At 37.1% G+C, this 18259-nt stretch overlaps 1 protein-coding gene across 1 annotated transcript in view; it reads left to right on the top strand.

Annotated features, from left to right (window-relative positions):
* DDX60L (DExD/H-box 60 like) overlaps positions 1-18259 on the top strand; it is a 118483-nt gene that overhangs the window by 47120 nt on the left and 53104 nt on the right. Inside the window, exons 15-22 of the mRNA XM_025385892.1 lie at positions 2668-2834; positions 3779-3928; positions 4535-4684; positions 6087-6206; positions 6968-7063; positions 9571-9686; positions 10577-10719; positions 10867-10976. Coding sequence (XP_025241677.1) covers positions 2668-2834; positions 3779-3928; positions 4535-4684; positions 6087-6206; positions 6968-7063; positions 9571-9686; positions 10577-10719; positions 10867-10976 — 1052 coding nt within the window. The remainder of the gene's footprint in view (positions 1-2667; positions 2835-3778; positions 3929-4534; positions 4685-6086; positions 6207-6967; positions 7064-9570; positions 9687-10576; positions 10720-10866; positions 10977-18259) is intronic.

The raw sequence follows: 18259 nt of genomic DNA, 5'->3' as shown, positions 1-18259 counted from the left end.
AATAGCACCTGCAGTCCTAGGTAACGGTGCACAACCATTTCCACACTGTGGGCTGGCAGGGAGGGAACTGGATTGAAACAGGCCCTGTCTGCCTAGCATTCTAAGTGCTCCCTCAAATTTCTGTGGCTCCCCGTGCCCTCCTGAATCAATGTCTCCAACTGGCAGTAAAGAATGATTTTGGTGAAATATGTAGCAGAAATGATGTGTGCATATTATTTTCAGGTATTACGTCTTCACATGACTTACAGTGTGTGCTTTTATTACTTATTTTCCTGAAGACTGAATTGTGGAAGAGCTAACTAAGGGAAAGAATCAGAAAAAAACTGAGAAGAGATACGTGATTTTTTTTTTTTCTTTTCTTTGGGACAGAGTCTCACTGTCGCCCAGGCTGGAGTGCAGGGCAGCGATCTCAGCTCACTGCAACCTCCACCTCCTTGATTCTAGCTTCTAGTGATTCTCCTGCCTCAGCCTCCTGAGTAGCTGGGATTACAGGCAACTGCCTGTATTTTTAGTATTTTTGTATTTTTAGTAGAGACAGGGTTTTGCCATGTTGGCCAGGCTGGTCTCGAACTCCTGACCTCAGGTGATCTATCTGCCAGGGTGTCCCAAAGTGCTAGGATTACAGGCGTGAGCCACTGCGCCCAGCCTGAGATATGTGATTTTGATGCTAGACCAAGCTGACAATTCCTCTTCAAGTTGTGGTTGATCACCCTGTCTTGAGTATCTCCTACTCAGACCCTTTTCATGTGTGGCCACGTGACTCTGTAGTCAGGCTCACCTCTCTATTCTACTTCCCAGCAAAGCCAGTGCCTCAGTGGGCTGTCAGAGACCATGCTCATTTTCATCTCTAAGCTTTAGCATATGTGTTTGTACTTATCCATGATGCCGTATCAGATAGGAATTGCCATTAGCTATAAACAGAGATAGGAATTAACAGTGGCTTAAAAAAAATAGTTTACGGCCGGGCGCGGTGGCTCAAGCCTGTAATCCCAGCACTTTGGGAGGCAAGGACGGGCGGATCACGAGGTCAGGAGATCGAGACCATCTTGGCTAACATGGTGAAACCCCCATCTCTACTAAAAAATACAAAAAACTAGCCGGGCGAGGTGGCGGGCACCTGTAGTCCCAGCTACTCGGGAGGCTGAGGCAGGAGAATGGCGTAAACCCGGGAGGCGGAGCTGGCAGTGAGCTGAGATCTGGCCACTGCACTCCTGGGCGACAGAGCAAGACTCCGTCTCAAAACAAAAAAAAAAAAAAAAAAAAAAAAAAAAGTTTATTTCTCTTTCATGTAAAAGAAGTCCAGAGATAGGCAGTTCAGTGTCACTGGGAACTTAGGCTCTGCTATCATCATATTATACCGTTTTTAGTGCATGAGTTGTATTCTTAAAGTAATGTTATGAATGCAGTTGGCGACTGATGCTACAGCCATGATAACTGTATTCCAGAACAAAGTAGAAAGAAGAAAAAAGGGCAAATTTGTACATTCATGCTGTATTTCTTCTATGTAAGGAGCCTTACTCCCAGAAATTCCACCAATTTCTGCTTGCTTCTCAATGGCCAAACTTAGTAACAAAACCACACCAAACCACAGAAAGATTAGAAAATGTGAACTTTGAATGGAACATATTGCAGTATCCATTAGTATGGGGATTTATAAGAAAGCATTGGGTGAGAATGGATGTTGAGGAGATAATCATCAGTTTCTGCTACAGATGTTCTCCTGCTTGTCTTCATTGGCCTAAATTCAGTGTGTCCTTCAAGGCCACCCTCTCGTGGAGTCCTCCCAACTTCTCCTGCTCACATAACACTGCTTCTATCACTCCATTTGGATCCTGAATTGTAAATCACTTAGATATTTTACTGATCTGTTTCAACACGAATCCCTTGTTCTCCAATTAGACTGAAGGTTCCTCGATGTAAGACCTCTGTCTTAAATTTCATTTGTACTTCCTTGAAGCATACATTGGTGGTCTGTATAAGCAGTTACTCAGTAGTATTTGTCAAGAAAGAGGATATTTCTTGACAAAGAGGAAATAAGATAAAGAGCCCTGACTTTATATGGAATGGTTAGTAGTGGGATAGAGATAAAGAGGTTATATGTGAACAGGAGGTAATAGAAGGGCTTAGGAGAGTCTGGATAGAATGATTGGGATGCAGTGAGGTTGTATCTTAGCCCTCAATAATTGAGGGGTTCCGCTGATGGTTTCATAAATACAAGTACTGTATGTGGTCAAGAGTAGGCCTTGATAAATGTTGCTCATGTTTTGGTCAGGCGTCTAAAATCATAGGACTTTTTCCTATAAACAAGACGACACAGAAATATTATGTGGGTTATTGTGTTATTTTTCTCTGGAAATGTGTACAGAGCTCAGTTTCAATGGTTCTTATTTCTGCTGGAAATCACAAAATTTGTTTCTTTTCTTTTTTGCCTATACTTACCTAGCTATGTCTAAGTTACTTAAGATGATAAGTAAATGTGGGTAGATGGAGTATTAATTTAATTTAATCATGAGTTTTAGTTTTTAATGCTCTAAAATCCCCTTTAAGTCAAGTAAAATAGTGAGGTTTAATCAAATGAGGTTAATTGATTAACTCAATGATTGTCATTAGTGATCAAGCAGTTATTTCTGATGTTCTTTGTAACAATTTTATTGTTTCTTTAACAAGGCAAAATTTCAAAAGATTTAAGTATAGCTGTTCAAATGATGAAAAGGATTCATTCACTTCTGGAGAGATACCCAGAAATTTTGGAAGCTGAACATCATCAATATATAGCTAAATGCCTTAAATATTTAGGCTTCAATGATTTGGCAAACTCTTTGGATCCAACTCTGGTAAGAGAACTAGAATTTCTTATACTTTAAATTTTACTCAATTTTAATACAGAAGAATAATAAGTCTAATAAAGTATCTCACATATGGAGTTATCAATTGAAAATGTTTACTCTGATTATAGTTTATAAAATAATAGATTTGAGATTATTTATTAATAACCTAGCTGACAAACTTTGAAGTAAATTAAAATTAGAAAATTTGTACAGATGCTTTCTGAAAACAGAAATTAAATACTAGATGATGTCCAGATGCCGCTTTAAACCCTTCATAATAGGAATGAATCCTATACATAATTCTAGCACAATCTAAAAACTGTAATGTAGTGAGATTGAAGAATGATCTTTAATAGGGTTCCAGGTTCCAATTCCAGGATGAACTTTTTTTAACGTTAATATCTGCTATTTTACTTTTCCCAAGAATAATATTTTAGGTGATAAAACTCTTCTTACTGCAATATTACACTATTTAAAAGCATAGTAGGCCAAGCATGTTAGCTCATGCCTGTAATCTCAGCACTTTGGAAGGTCAAGGTGAGCAGATCACTTGAACCCAGGAGTTCAAGACCAGCGTGGGCAACATGACAACACCCTGTCTATACAACACACACACACACACACACACACACACACACACACACACACACAATATTAACCACAGTTGATGGCATGTGCCTATAGTCCCAGCTACTCAGCCAGGGGGTGGGATAGGGAGTGGTGGGGCTGAGGCAGGAGGATCACTTGCACCCAGAAGTTCAAGGCTACAGTGAGCTATGATTGTGCCACTGCACTCCAGCCTGGGTGACAGAGCGAGACCCTGTCTCAAACAACAACAACAACAACAACAAAGATAGTAAAAATGCCTTGTGCATAGAATGTGCTCGGTGGATATTTAATAAATGTTTATTCAATTTTGAATTTCAAATAATATATGAAAATAATAACAGATGATAGGAGATGACAAAAAGAAGAAGAAATACTCCATTGACATTGGACCAGCTCGGTTTCAACTGCAATACATGGGCCATTACTTGATACGAGATGAAAGAAAAAATCCGGATCCCAGGATCCAGGATTTTATTCCCAACACATGGCAGGTAATGACAACAAACGTTGTACTTTTCTAATCAGTGTGACTTCAGAACTTTTCCTTACTGTGTCTCTACATGTTAAATTTTGCATAAACTTCTTAATCTTGTTTAATGCCTTTCCTCTCCTGTGCCTGGAGAGTGTAACCAGAGTATGAGAAATCAATCACTTCTTCCCCTTCTTGGCCTCTTTATTTTCACCATCAGTGGAAGTTACACTGATACCTGTTTGTATGTGAAGGCATGCTAATGTGGCATTACTAGTTTTTAGCACTCAACTTTTGAAATTTCTTTCTGTACTTGCTCAATGAAAATTAGAAAAAGTGTTTTCTAATGGAAAAATGTGTTTTACTCAGTCTCGCTTTCGATTTTGCAGAAATGGAACCTTCTCTCTAGGCCAAAATGTAAAACAAAATCTCTTTTCTGAGGGAATGGCATGAGTAATCCAGGCATTTTCCTGAATCCTTCAAGTGTTCACTAGACGTAATCTTCAGGGGTTCAGGGAGTTCCCCCAAAGGTAGCATAATACGGGTGCAGGAGACAGAAGGTACAAAGGATACTGTCTGTGTTTTGGTAACATGCTGTTCACTTTCTTGAACGCTTTGTACCCTGCAGCGGGAACTCCTGGATGTGGTGGATAAGAATGAGTCAGCAGTGATTGTTGCCCCAGTGTCAGCAGGAAAAACCTATGCTTCCTACTACTGCATGGAGAAAGTGCTGAGGGAGAGCGATGACGGGGTGGTCGTGTACATTGCACCTGCAAAGGTAGTGCTTGAGTGACTTTCATTTTTTCTTTCATTCCTGAACATTCCTTTAAAAAGAATGCACATGGTCACATTCTAGATCTAATTCACTATTTTATTTTATTTTAATTTTATTTTTTTGAGACAGAGTCTTGCTCTGTTACCCAGGCCGGAGTACAGTGGCACGATCTTGGCTCACTGAAACCTCTGCCTCCCATTTTCAAGTGATTCTCCCGCCTCAGCCTCTTGAGTAGCTGGGATTATAGGCACCCACTGCCATGCCTGGCTAATTTTTGAATTTTTAGTAGAGATGGGGTTTCATCACGTTGGCCAGGCTAGTCTCGAACTCCTGACCTCAGGTGATCCACCCACCTTGGCCTCCTGAAATGTTGGGATTACAGGTGTGAGCCACTGCACCCGGCCAAGAAACTATTTTTGATATTTTCATTTTGTCTAATACATTAATATTTTCATTTATAGCTACTGCAATTATACTTATTTTTAGAAAATATTTCACTATCAAGAATGTAAAAATGATGACTATATAGTATTTTTAAGGATTAATTTTTTTTTTAAATTTACATTTTAAGTTATTTCCCTTTCTCTCCCCCCTTTCCTTTTTTCCTTTTCACTCCCTCCCTCGGAGTGGTATGCTATGATTATAATTATGAAGATTTGTGTTTTGCTTTTAATTAATATTGTTTCAGTTAAAAAACACAGACAGGCATATATGACTTCCATTTCCAGCAATATGGCCATATAGGTCAACAGAGAAATCTCTTTGTGTAAAATATCTGAAATGCTGGATAAGAGACACCAAACATCTTTTTATATGATTATAGTTAAGCTGAAAACAATAGAAGGGGAATCCTAGAGGCTGAAAAATTTAAGAGAAGGCCACATGGACTCTTTGCCTCTTTTAGGCAACAAGTTGCAGGAGCTTAAATAAGAAAGGATTCTGACAAACAGAGGCAGAGAGAGCACTAGGAGGATCCCAGGCAGAGCAATGGTGGTATACCGGGAATCATGAACTTTCAATAGAAAGTCAATGAAAATAGAAAATATTGATTTTCAATAGAAAGTCATTCATTTGCCCATTATCACCATATACACAATATGTAATCTCTGTCTATCTCGTGTGTGTGTGTGTGTGTGTGTGTGTGTGTGTAAAATCAAGGACGATCCAAGAGAATACTCAATGGTATCAAATAATTTCACTACTATCTGTATTTTTTCCCTACTTCTTTGTTTCATTTTCATTAAAGTGTGTGAGTGTGTGTGTGTATGTGAATGTGTGTGTATGAATGTGTGTGTGTGAATGTGTATGTGTATGTGTGTGGATTCTGTTGTCCTCAAGGTTTTATATATCTGTTCTCTACTGAGTGACTAATGGTTTTTTTTTTTTTTTTTTTCTTGTCAATCAGTCCCTTGTTGGTCAAGTGGCTGCAACTGTTGAGAATCGTTTTACTAAAGCGTTGCCTGCCGGCAGAACTCTATGTGGTGCTTTCACAAGAGATTATCGTCACAATGTACTAAACTGTCAGGTATGACATATTAATTAATGAGTTTATTATCAATTTATAGAGCAGTACTTATATAACTGTTTTGCTGGGAATCTGCAAAGCACAAGCCCTTATAGAAATCATTTCACTGAATTCACAAAGAAGATGAAATTGCTCACCCTAGAACTTAAAGTATGATAATAATAATAATAAAAAGAAAATGAAATTGCTCTAAGGAAAATTTAAGGTTGTTCTACTCTAAAAAGTAAGAACTAGGCTCACCATCTCTAAGGATACTCACATTGTGAGCTGAAATTTCAAATAGAAAGTTATGATATTTCGTTATAACTTAGAAACGGATTCAAGTAGATTTGACAAATCCAATGCATTACTGAATGACTACCCAACTTTTTGTTTCCATTCAAAATTGCCAGTTCTTGTGAATGATGTTTATGGATCCTCATAATAAAAACTTGTCTCAAAAAGATTGTGTGTTGACAGTGGACCCGTCAATAGGTAAATCATAGATTAAGATAGATTGTCTCCCTTATTGAATTCACCAAGTAGACATTTAAGACTAAACAAAATGTGAAACCATCATTACAGAGTAGAAGCTTTTTTTTTCACTTTTATTAATCCAAATGTTCATAGATGTAAAGATTTAAATGAAACATGTCAAAGATGCAATGTTATCTTAATGAAACTGCTATCAGCAGCAGCATATTTTCTAGGTTCCTGTTACTATGCCTGATATAAAATTAATGCTCTGTAAAGTCAGCTACACTAATCGTTCATATTTGTAGGTACTTATTACAGTGCCGGAATGTTTTGAAATCCTGTTGCTTGCTCCTCATCGCCAAAAATGGGTGGAAAGGATCAGATATGTTATATTTGATGAGGTAGGTTTGGTGTTAGTTCTCTGGTTGATGTTCTAGTCTGCATACACACTATAATTTGTAATTTAAAGAATATGGGGCTTTTTCAGTGACGGTAGTTATCTAAGTTGTGCGTCAGCCAGGGTACCAACTGCAAACAGATTGCATATCCACATTAGTATAATTTTTAGGAAAGTGTTTTTACCAAGGTGCTGTTTACAAAGGTTTGTACAAGGGAAACCACAAGGTAAGTACAGTAGTCCAGAAGAGTACAAGCCTTTTGATCCTGTAAGGATGGAGGGAGGAGGAAGCAGTATGAACCTTAACAGAAGAGAGACTCTATAGATATGTCTCTTTGAGAAGAACAGTGACCTTGGTGAAGAATCGCAGCTGGCCAAGGTTGACCTCTTAGGGAGAGAGAGCAAAAGAACAAAGACTTTGAGCTCATTGTCTTCTCTCCTTCCCATTTCTTGCCTACGCTTCCCACTGGCCAAACCCAGTAGAAGCTAAAGAGCTAAGGAGGCTGGGTGAGCCAATTCCCAAGATCAGACTTATTGGCCAGAGAGCAAGGTGGCGAATGGTGTAGATCTGGAAGGACATAGCTATGTTATTATCAAAATGAATGGAAAGAACTGTAAATAGAATTCAAGCTTTGTATTTTGTTGCTTCAAGGAATTTTCAACTTAAAGGAAAACTAGGTGACAAACCTATGTAGTAAATCTACTCCTTTTTTGTGTGAAGTTGGGAACTGGCAGACATGCTGCCATTCTGCTTTCTTTGTCCTGAAAGTAGTCTGTTTCCTTTTATGCATCAGGCTGTATTGTGTGTTGCTGACTTTGAACATTCCCGTTTAAAGGGAAAACAAAGCAAAATCCTTGATCTTCACGATCTAGAACCTTGGATTGTAGTCTCATCTCAAAATGCCTAAGCACAATGATGTTAAAACGTGGATAATGAGGCTGGGCGCAGTGGTTCATGCCTGTAAACCCAGTACTTTGGGAGGCCGAGGCAGGTGGATCACCTGAGGTCAGGAGTTCGAGACCAACCTGACCAACATGGTGAAACCCCGCCTCCACTAAAAATACAAAAATTAGCCAAGCATGGTGGCGTGTTCCTGTAATCTCAGCTATTCGGGAGGCTGAGGTAGGAAAATCACTTGAACCTGGGAGGCGGAGGTTGCAGTGAGCCAAGATCACACCACTACACTTCAGCCTGAGCAACAATAGCGCAACTGCGTCTCAAAACAAAAATCGAAATGTGAATAACTTTGGTTTTCTGATTTATACATGCACAGAACTTGATGGTAAGAAGGCTTTAAAAATTGTTTATTCTAGAAAGTTCAGAGAAATTGCCTGCTGATACAAAATATAAGATTAGCATTTGGTAAAGTGGGCGATTATCTGACTAGATCAAAGTCAGAATGGATATGAGAACATTCTTCTTTATGTATTTATTACTAGGCTTGGTTAGTAAGTCTTTCCAGCTGAGACCCAATTGTCACGATGCATTCTGTTTAATTAAGACTAAAACTTGGACCTCATCTCTAAGTCTTAATTTGCATTATTTAACCAAAGAGAATTGATTCATTCATTCAATAGATGTTAATTGAGTACTTACTCTGTGCTAGGCACTGTGCTTTCTCCCTGGTATGCCAGTACTGACCTTGTGGTTTAGTGAAGGAGAGAGCAATTAAATAAGTAAATGTACCAATGAAAATATAAGTAAACGTTGTGATACAAACTCTGAAGAAAAAAATCGGTCAGTTTTCACCAAGATAATAGCAAAATGGGAAGTAAGAACAACAACTTTGGAGCAGGTACTCAGGAAAGGTGTTTCTGAGGCAATGACCTTCAGCTGGGCTTTGCAGGGATAAGCAGGAATGGTCAGGTAAGAGGTGGATGAGGATTTTAAGTAGCAGGGTCTTATATGTGAAGACCCTCAGGTGGAACACATGTGTTCAAGGAATGAAAAGAAGGCCAGTATGTTGGGAGCAGAGTGCATGGCTGGGAAAGTGGCCTGAGATGGGGTTGGAAAGGTGGGAAGAAGCAAGATCACGCAAGAAGTTACACTTCCAGTTAAGCAGCTTGTAGTTTGCTGTAAATGCATTGGGAGGATAGTGTAGGGATTTAATTAGGGATGTAGTCTAATTTGATTTTTGTTTAATAATACCATTAGGGCTATGATGTGAAGAAAGTATAGAGAAAGAGTGGAAGCTAAGAGAAAAATCAGAAGGCTATTGTAGAAAGCCAGGTGATGGTGTGTTCAATGACAACAAAAAATGGAGAGAAAAACATAGCTTCAAAATAGATTTTTGGAATTGGAATCTGTAGGGATTAATAATGGATGAGTTATGGAAATTGGAGAGAGTTAAGTGTCAGTGATCTCTATTGTCTGAATATATCACCATTCACTTTATTTAGGTTAGGTCATTTATAGGAAACTGGAAAAATATGCATGATGATTTTATGCTTCTATTTTTTATTTACCATTTTGACATCAACTTTTCAACTGATTTTTTTTTTCTTTACTAGGTCCATTATCTTGGCAGAGAAGTTGGAGCAAAATTTTGGGAGCTCCTCCTTGTCATTATTCGATGTCCCTTTTTGGTTCTTTCAGCTACCATAAACAACCCAACTCTTCTGACTGAGTAGGTATAGGTAAAAAGAGTGGTAGTTATATATTCAGTGGTTGAATTATATACTGTCTATATGGTCTAAAGTCTTGAAGGTTTTTTCTATAATAACTTTCAAATAAATTTGTTACCCAATCTTTGAAACGTTAGGGGTCTCGCTTTGTTGCCGAGACTGGCCTTAAACTCCGGGGCTGAAGGAATCCACCCACCTCAGCCTCCTGAGTGGCTGAGACCACAGGTGCACATTACCATGTCTGACTTTCTAAAGTTTTTTTGAAGATATATTTCCTGGAAGTTAGGGAAGGAAAACATCTTCTCCAAAGAAAATCAAGGTCTCCCATAGCCAGATCTGAAATTGTGTAGGAAAATTTCTAAAGATTTTCAAATAAATGTCATCTGAAGTAAGAGAGTTGTATCCCCCTTTCTTTGTCCTTATCCAATAATTAAAGCTAAAATAGAAATAACTGGGACACAGTCATTGACCTTGCAGATGGCAGTCATAAGAACAACAAAGCATTATATGAACATCAAGTATTGTTTTGTTACCAGACTTGATTTTTCCTAGTAACAGCAACAATGATAGCAACAGCATCACTGGTAACAAACACGTAGTGCTTTCTATGTGGCAGGTATATTAACTCATTCAAGCCTTACAACACCCTTATTAGAAAGATACTGTCGTTATCTTCCATGTTATGATGGAGAAATGGAGGCACAGAGAAGTTGAGGAATTTGCCCAAAGTCCACAGCTCTGAAGTAATGGAGCTGGGACTCAAACTCAGGTGGTTTAAATTGAGAGCACATGCACTACATTTTTAAACTTATGAAATTTTCTTTGTTTAAAATATCCAAGTTCTTGATAAATCTATATTTTATTTAAATTACATGCATGTTTATTCTGTAAGGTGGCTGCAATCAGTAAAACAGTACTGGAAACAGGCAGACAAGATTATGGAAGAGAAATTTATTTCTGAAAAACAGGCTGACAAATGCCTCAACTTTCTCCGAGACAATTCATATAAAAATCAATCATATGAAGTTAGACTTGGTAAGCTTATTTTTTTATGTTTTACTATATATTTTTATATTTTACTATAAAGCTTTTTATAGGAATTTTTGTATTTTACTACAAAGTTATCCATATTCTAATAATTATATGTCCATTAATTTGGATATTCTTGCTCTTCATATCTAGTGCTCTGTGAAGAGAGAGATAATGATTTAGAGAAGCATATATGTTCAGTAAAACATGATGATGTTTATTTTGATCATTTTCATCCCTGTGCTGCACTAACAACAGATACTGTAAGTATAAAAGCGTATTTGTCCTGTTAGTGGAATTTTTAGTGTATATCACAACTGGAAAGGGACTCGATTAATCTTCATAGAATTGCAGCATGTACGGATAATCTTTTTCTTTTTTTACTGATTCTTTTATTCATTTATTTTTAAAATTTAATACATTTTTTATTTTTAATTTTGTGGCCATCTAAAGTAGCTGTATACACGTATGGGGCACATGAGATATTTTGATACAGACATGCAATGCATAATAACCACATCAGACTAAATGAGGTCCATGTCCATTACCTCAAGCATTTATCTTTTCTCATGTTACAAACAATCCAATTCTAATCTTTTAGTTATTTTAAAATATACAGTAAATTACTGTTGGCTATAATCACTCTGTTGTGCTATCACATACTAGATCTTATTTATTGTATCTATTTTTTTGTGCCCATTGGCCATTTCCTCTTCCACCCAACCCACTATCTTTGCTAGCCTCTGGTAACCGTCCTTCTGCTCTCTGTCTCCATGCATTCAATTGTTTTAATTTTTAGCTCCCACAGATAAGTGAGAACATGTGAAGTTTTTCTTTCTGTGCCTGGCTTATTTCACTTAACATAGTGACATCCAGTTCCATCTATGTTGGTGCAAATGATAGGATCTTATTTTTTTTTAATGGCTGAATTGTATTCCACTGCATTTAAGTACTACATTTTCTTTATTCATTCATTTGTTGATGGGCACTTAGGTTGCTTCCCAATCTTGGCTATTGTGAATGGTGCTGCAATAAACATAAGAGTCTGGATACCTCTTTGATATACTGATTTCCTTTTTTTTAAGTATATACATAGCAGTGGTATTGCTGGATCATAAGGTAGCTCTGGTTTTAGTTTTTTGAGGAAGCTCTAAGACTGTTCTCCATAGTGATTTTATAACTTACATTCCCCACCAACAGTGTACAAGGGTTCTCTTTTTTCTGTATCCTTGCCAGCATTTGTTATTACCTGTCTTTTGGATGAAAGCCATTTTGACTGAGGTGAGATGATGTTTCATGGTAGTTTTGATTTGCATTTCTCTAGTGATCAGTGATGTTGAGGGCCTTTTCATATGCCTGTTTGCCATTGTATATCTTCTTTTGGGAAATGTTATTGAGATCTTTTACCGATTTTTGAATTGGATTATTATTATTTGGCTATTCTGGGCCTTTGGTGGTTCCATATAAATTTTAGGATTGCTTTTTGTATTTCTGCAAAGAATGTCATTGGTATTTTGATAGGAATTGCATTGAATCTATAGATTGCTTTGGGTACTATGGACATTTTAACAATATTGATTCTTCCAATCCATAAACATGGAATAACTTTCTACTTTTTTCGTGTGTGTCCTCTTCAGTTTCTTTCATCAGTGTTTTATAGTTTTCTTTTGTAGAGATCTTTTACTTCTTTGGTTAATTCCTTAGTATTTTATTTTATTTGTAGCTATTGTAAATGGGATTACTTTTTTGATCTCTTTTTCAGATTGTTGGCTGTTGGCATATGGAAATGCTACTGATTTTTGTATATTGGTTTTGCATCCTGAAACTTTACTGGATTTGTTTCTCAGTTATAGCAGTATTTTGGTGGAGTCTTTAGGTTTTTCCAAACATAAAATCATATCATCTCAAAACAATGATAGTTTAACCTCTTCCTTTCCAATTTGGATGCCCATTTTTTCTCTTTTCTGACTGCTTTAGCTAGGACTTCCAGTACTATATTGAATAACAGTGGTGAAAGTGGACATCCTTGTCATGTTCCAGATCTTAGAAGAAAGGCTTTCAGTTTTTCCCCATTCAGTATGATACTAGCTGTGCGTCTGTTGTATACTTCTTTTATTGTGTTCAGGTATGTTCCTTCTACATACAATTTTTGAGAATTTTTATCATAAAATGATGTTGAATTTTATCAAATGACTTTTCAGCATCAATTGAAATGATCATATCATTTTGTCTTTCTTTCTAGTGATATCATTGATTGATTTGTGTATGTTGAACCATTTTTGCGTCACTGTGACAAATCCCACTTGGTCATAATGAAATATCATTTTAATATGTTGTCAAACTCAATTTGCTAGTATTTTGTTGAGGATTTTTGCATTAATATTCATTAGGGATATTGGCTTGTAATTTTCTTTTTTTGATGTGTCATTGCCTAGTTTTGGTATCAGGGTAATACTGGCATTGAAGAATGAGTTTGGAAATATTCCCTCCTCCTCTCTTTTTCAGAATAGTTTGAGTAGTATTGATATTAATTCTTCTTTAAAGAGAATAAACTAACTAATAGTTTGAGTAGTATTGGTATTAGTTCTCTTTAAAGAAGAGAGGAGTTAGTTCTCTAAAAGAACTAATTCCAAAACTACCCTGACTATTCTGAAAAATGGAGGAGGAGGGAATACTCCTCTATTTTGGTAGAATTCAGCAGTGAAGCCATTGGGTTCTAGACTTTTCTTTGCTGAGAGACTTTTTATAATGGCTTCAATCTCTTTACTTGTTACTGGTCTGTTCAGCTTTTGGATTTCTTTGTGGTTCAATTTTGGCAGGTTGCGTCTAGGAATTTATCAGTTTCTTCTAGGTTTTCCAATTTATTGGCCATTGGGTTCTAGACTTTTCTTTGCTGAGAGACTTTTTATAATGGCTTCAATCTCTTTACTTGTTACTGGTCTGTTCAGCTTTTGGATTTCTTTGTGGTTCAATTTTGGCAGGTTGTGTCTAGGAATTTATCAGTTTCTTCTAGGTTTTCCAATTTATTGGCATGTAGTTGCTTATAGTAGCCTCTAATGATCCTTTGAATTTCTGTGGTATTGGTTGTAATGTCTCCTTTTTCATCTCTGATTTTATTTATTTGGGTCTTCTCTCTTTTTTTTCTAAGTCTGGCTAAAGGTTTGTCTATTTTATTTATCTTTTTTAAAAAACAAACTTTTCATTTTATTGATTGTTTGTATTGCTTCCTGTTTCAATTTCATTTATTTCTGCTCTGATATTTATAATTTATTCTGTTGATTTTGGGTTTGGTTTGTTCTTGCTTTTCCTGTTCTGTAAGATGCATAGTTAGGTTGTTTACTGAAGTTTTTCTGCTTATAGGTATAAACTTTCATTTTAATACCACTTTTGCTGTATACCATAAGTTTTGGTATGTTGTGTTTTTATTGTTTTAAGAAATTTTAATATTTCCTTCTCAGTTTCTTAATTGACCACTTGGTTATTTAGGAGGCTATTGTTTAATTTCCACATGTTCATAAAGTTTCCAAAATTTGTCTTGTTATTGATTTCTGGTTTTATTCCATTGTGGTCAGAGAAAATGCTTGATATTACTTCAATTTTTGTTGAATGTTTTAAGACTTGTTTTGTGACCTAACATACGGTCTATTCTTGAAAATGATCCAGGTGCTTAGAAAAAGAATGTGTATTTTGCAGCCATTGGATGAAATGTTCTGTAAATATCTATCAGGTCAATTTGATCTATAGTGCAGATTAAGTCTGATGTTTCTTTGTTGATTTTCTGTCTGCATGGTCTGTCCAATGCTGGAAGTGAGGTGATGAAGTCTCCAGCTACTAGTGTATTAGGGTCTATCTCTTACTTTAACTCTATTTAAAATATCTATTTTTAAGATAAATTTGCCTTATATATCTGGGTGGTCCAGTGTTGGATGAATATATATTTATAATTGTTGTATCTTGCCAATGAATTGACCCCCTTATCATTATATAATTAGCTTCTTTGTCTCTTTTTATAGCTTTTGTTTTGAAATCTGTTTGGTCTAAATATAGCTATGCCTTTTCTGTTTTGGTTTCCATTTGCATGTAATATTTTTTTCCATCTGTTTATTTTCAGTCCATGTGTATCTTTATAGGTAAAGTGTATTTCTTGTAGGCAGCAAATCATTGAATCGTTTTTTCATCCATTGAGCCACTACATGTCTTTTGATTGGAGAGTTTAATTTATTTATATTCAATGTTGTTACTGATAAATAAGGACTTACCTGCCATTTTGTTATTTGTGTTTTTTTTTTCAGTTGTTTTGTGGTCTTCTCTTTCTTCTTTCTTTTCTTCCTGTCTTCCTTTTAGTGGAGGTGATATTCTCTGTTGGTATGTTTTAATTTCTTGCTTTTTATTTTTTGTGTATCTGTTGTATGTTTCTTGATAGGAAGTTACCATGAACCTTGCAAATATTGTGTTATAACCCATTATTCTCAAGTGAGGACAACTTAACACTGATTGCGTGTACAAACAACCAACTGCAAAAAACAAAAAAATGAATGAAAACTATATATTTTAACTTCCCACCCCAGATGCTTTTAAACCTTTTGTTGTTTCTATTTATATCTTATTATATTGTCTGTCTTGAAAAGTTGCTGTGGTTGTAATTTGTGATAGGTTCATTGTTTTGTCTTTCTGCTGAAGATATACTCATACCACAATTACAGTGTTATAATATTCTGTGGTTTTCTGTGTACTTACTAGTAAGTTTTTTACCTTCAGATGATTTCTAAATGCTCATTAACATCATTTTCTTTCACACTGAAGAACTCCCTTTGGCACTTCTTATAGGACAGGTGTTGCTGAAATCCCTTAGCTTTTGTCTGAGGAAGTCTTTATTTCTCCTTCATGTCTGAAGGATATTTTCACTGGATATACTATCCCATAATAAAAGATTTTTTCCTTCAGCCCTTTATGTCATGCCACTCTCTTCAGGTCTGTGAGGTTTCCACTGAGAAGTTTGCTGCCAGACATACAGGAGCACCACTGTGTTATTTGTGTCTTTTCTCTTGCTGCTTTTAGGATCCTTTCTTTATTTGTGACCTTTGGGAGTATGATTATTAAATATCTTGAGATAGTCTTCTTTGGGTTAAATCTCTTTGGTGTTCTATATCCTTCTTGTACATGAGTATTGGTATCTTTCTCTAGGTTTGGGAAGTTTTCTATTATTATCCCTTTGAATAAACTTTCTCCTCACCCTAGGGGTTTTAAGCCCCTTTAAGGCCAATAAATCTTAGATTTGCCCTTTTGAGGCTGTTTTCTATATCTTATAGGAATGCTTTATCATTTTTAATTCTCTTTTCTTTTTTCTCTTCTGACTATATATTTTCAAATAGCCTTCCTTCAGCTCACTTCTGCTTGATTAATTCTGCTATCAAGAGACTCTGGTGCATTCTTCAGCATATTGGTTGCATTTTTCAACTCCATAGCTTTTGCTTGATTCTTTTTAATTTTTTCAATCTCTTTGTTAAATTTGTCTAATAGGATCCTGCTATTATTCTATTGATATTATATATCACATTGATTTGTGTATGCAGAACCATCCCTACATTGCTGTGATAAACCCCACATGGTCATAATGAAGTATCTTTTAAATGTGTTGCTTAACTCAGTTTGCTAGTATTTTGTTGAGGATTTTTGCATTAATATTCATCAGGGATATTGGCCTGTAGTTTTCTTTTTTTAATGTGTCTTTGCCTTGTTTTGATATCAGGATAATGCTGGTTTTTTGAATTTCCTCAAAACAGCTATTTTGAATTATTAGCCTGAAAAGTCACACATCTTTGTCTTTCCATAACTGGTTCCTGGTAACTTATTTAGTTCATTTGGTGAGGTCATATTTTCCTGGATGGTCTTGATGCTTGTAGCTATTCATTGATGCTTAGACATTAAGTAGTTAGGCATTTATTGTAGTCTTCACAGTCTGGGCTTATTTGTACTTGCGCTTGAGAAGGCTTCCTAGGTATTTGGAGGGACTTGGATGTTGTGATCTAAGATTTTGGTTACGGCAGCCGTTTTCTGCATTGGGGGTGGGGGCACCCCAAGCTCAGTGAGGCTGTGGCCCTTATAGACTCATAGAGAAACCATCTTGGTGGTTTGGATAAGATCCTGAATATTTCTCCGGATTATCAGAGACTTTTGTTTTCTTCCCTTACTGTCTCCCAAACAAATGGAATCTTTTTCTCTGTGTTGAGCTGCCTGGAGCTGGAAAGAGAGAACAACATAGCATTCCTCTGGTGTCCACCGCAGAGACTGCACTGGGTTAAAACTGATTCAAGCACAGCATTAGGTGTTGCCCTAGGCTTGCAATAATCATTGGCTACTGCCAATTTTCATTCAAGGCCTGAGTGATCCACAATCAGTAGGTGGTGAAGCCAGCCAGACTTGTGTCCTTTTCTTCAAGGTGGCGGGTTCCCCTGACCTCGGGTGGGTCCAGAGATGTTGTTTGGGACCCAGGGCTTGGAGTCAAATTCTACCGACTCTTCTCTTCTTTTTCCACAAGTAGAGGAGTCTGACCACAAGCAGCCCTGGCCCATGGTGAGTTCTTCCTGGCTACTGCTAGTCTTCACTCAAGGCCCAAGGCCTCTTCATTCTGCTTGTGGTGAATGCTGCGAGACCTGGGTCTCTCCCTTCAGGCCAACAGGCTTTTCTCCGGCCCAGGGTAGGTTCAGAAATGCCATCCAAGAGCCAGGGCCTGCATTTGGGGACCCCAAGAGCCCGCTCAGTTCTCTACTCCACTGTGCTTGAGCTGGCATCTGAGCTGCAAGACTAAGTCCCATTTACTCTTCCCTCTCCTTTCTTCAAGCAGAAGTAGTCTGTCCCCATAGCCACCACAGCTAGGAAGGTGCTGGGTCATATCTGAAGCCAGCATGCTTCTATTAGGCCATCTTAGATTCTCTCTGCATGTCATGCGGCCACTGCTGGAGGATGCGGGATGGGTGGCATTGGCAGGTCGACACTGTCTTTCCTGCCCTCTTCAGTGCCTCCTTCAGTGATAAAGAGTTAAAACCAGATACTGTGATCACTCACCTGATTTTTGGTTCTTAGAAAAGTGCTTTTTGTGTGCATAGTTGTTCAATTTGGAGTTCCTGCGGGGGCTGATGCTCACAAGAGGCTTCTATTAGGCCATCTTTACCGATAATCTTAACCTCAGGTACACGGACATTAAGGATGGACTTCGTAGAAAAGTGAAAAACCTTTAAAAATTGTGTATGTATACATTCTTCTAGCTTTCTTTAGATCCTCGAAGTCCTTTGGGACACCCAAAGTTTAATAACTGGAAAGGAAGTAATGGAGAGTTCTAATTTGGGTTCTTTGGTTAGTCTATTCCTTTTCTTTATTTACAGACATTATTGTTTCCTATCTACTGCTTCTTAGTATCTATTTCTGTTTTCTACTTCTGTGAGACTAACAGTGCCACCACAACTGTATTGGCACTCCTTGTTCATGTCAGAATCTCCCATTACCAAATGGTCTGAACAGGGAAGAGACATTTCCTACTAACATAAAA

Source organism: Theropithecus gelada, chromosome 5 (genome assembly GCF_003255815.1).
Source record: "Theropithecus gelada isolate Dixy chromosome 5, Tgel_1.0, whole genome shotgun sequence".
Lineage (NCBI taxonomy): Eukaryota > Metazoa > Chordata > Mammalia > Primates > Cercopithecidae > Theropithecus > Theropithecus gelada.
The sequence above is the reverse complement of the archived record's forward strand: the minus strand, read 5'-3'. Positions and strand labels throughout refer to the sequence as shown.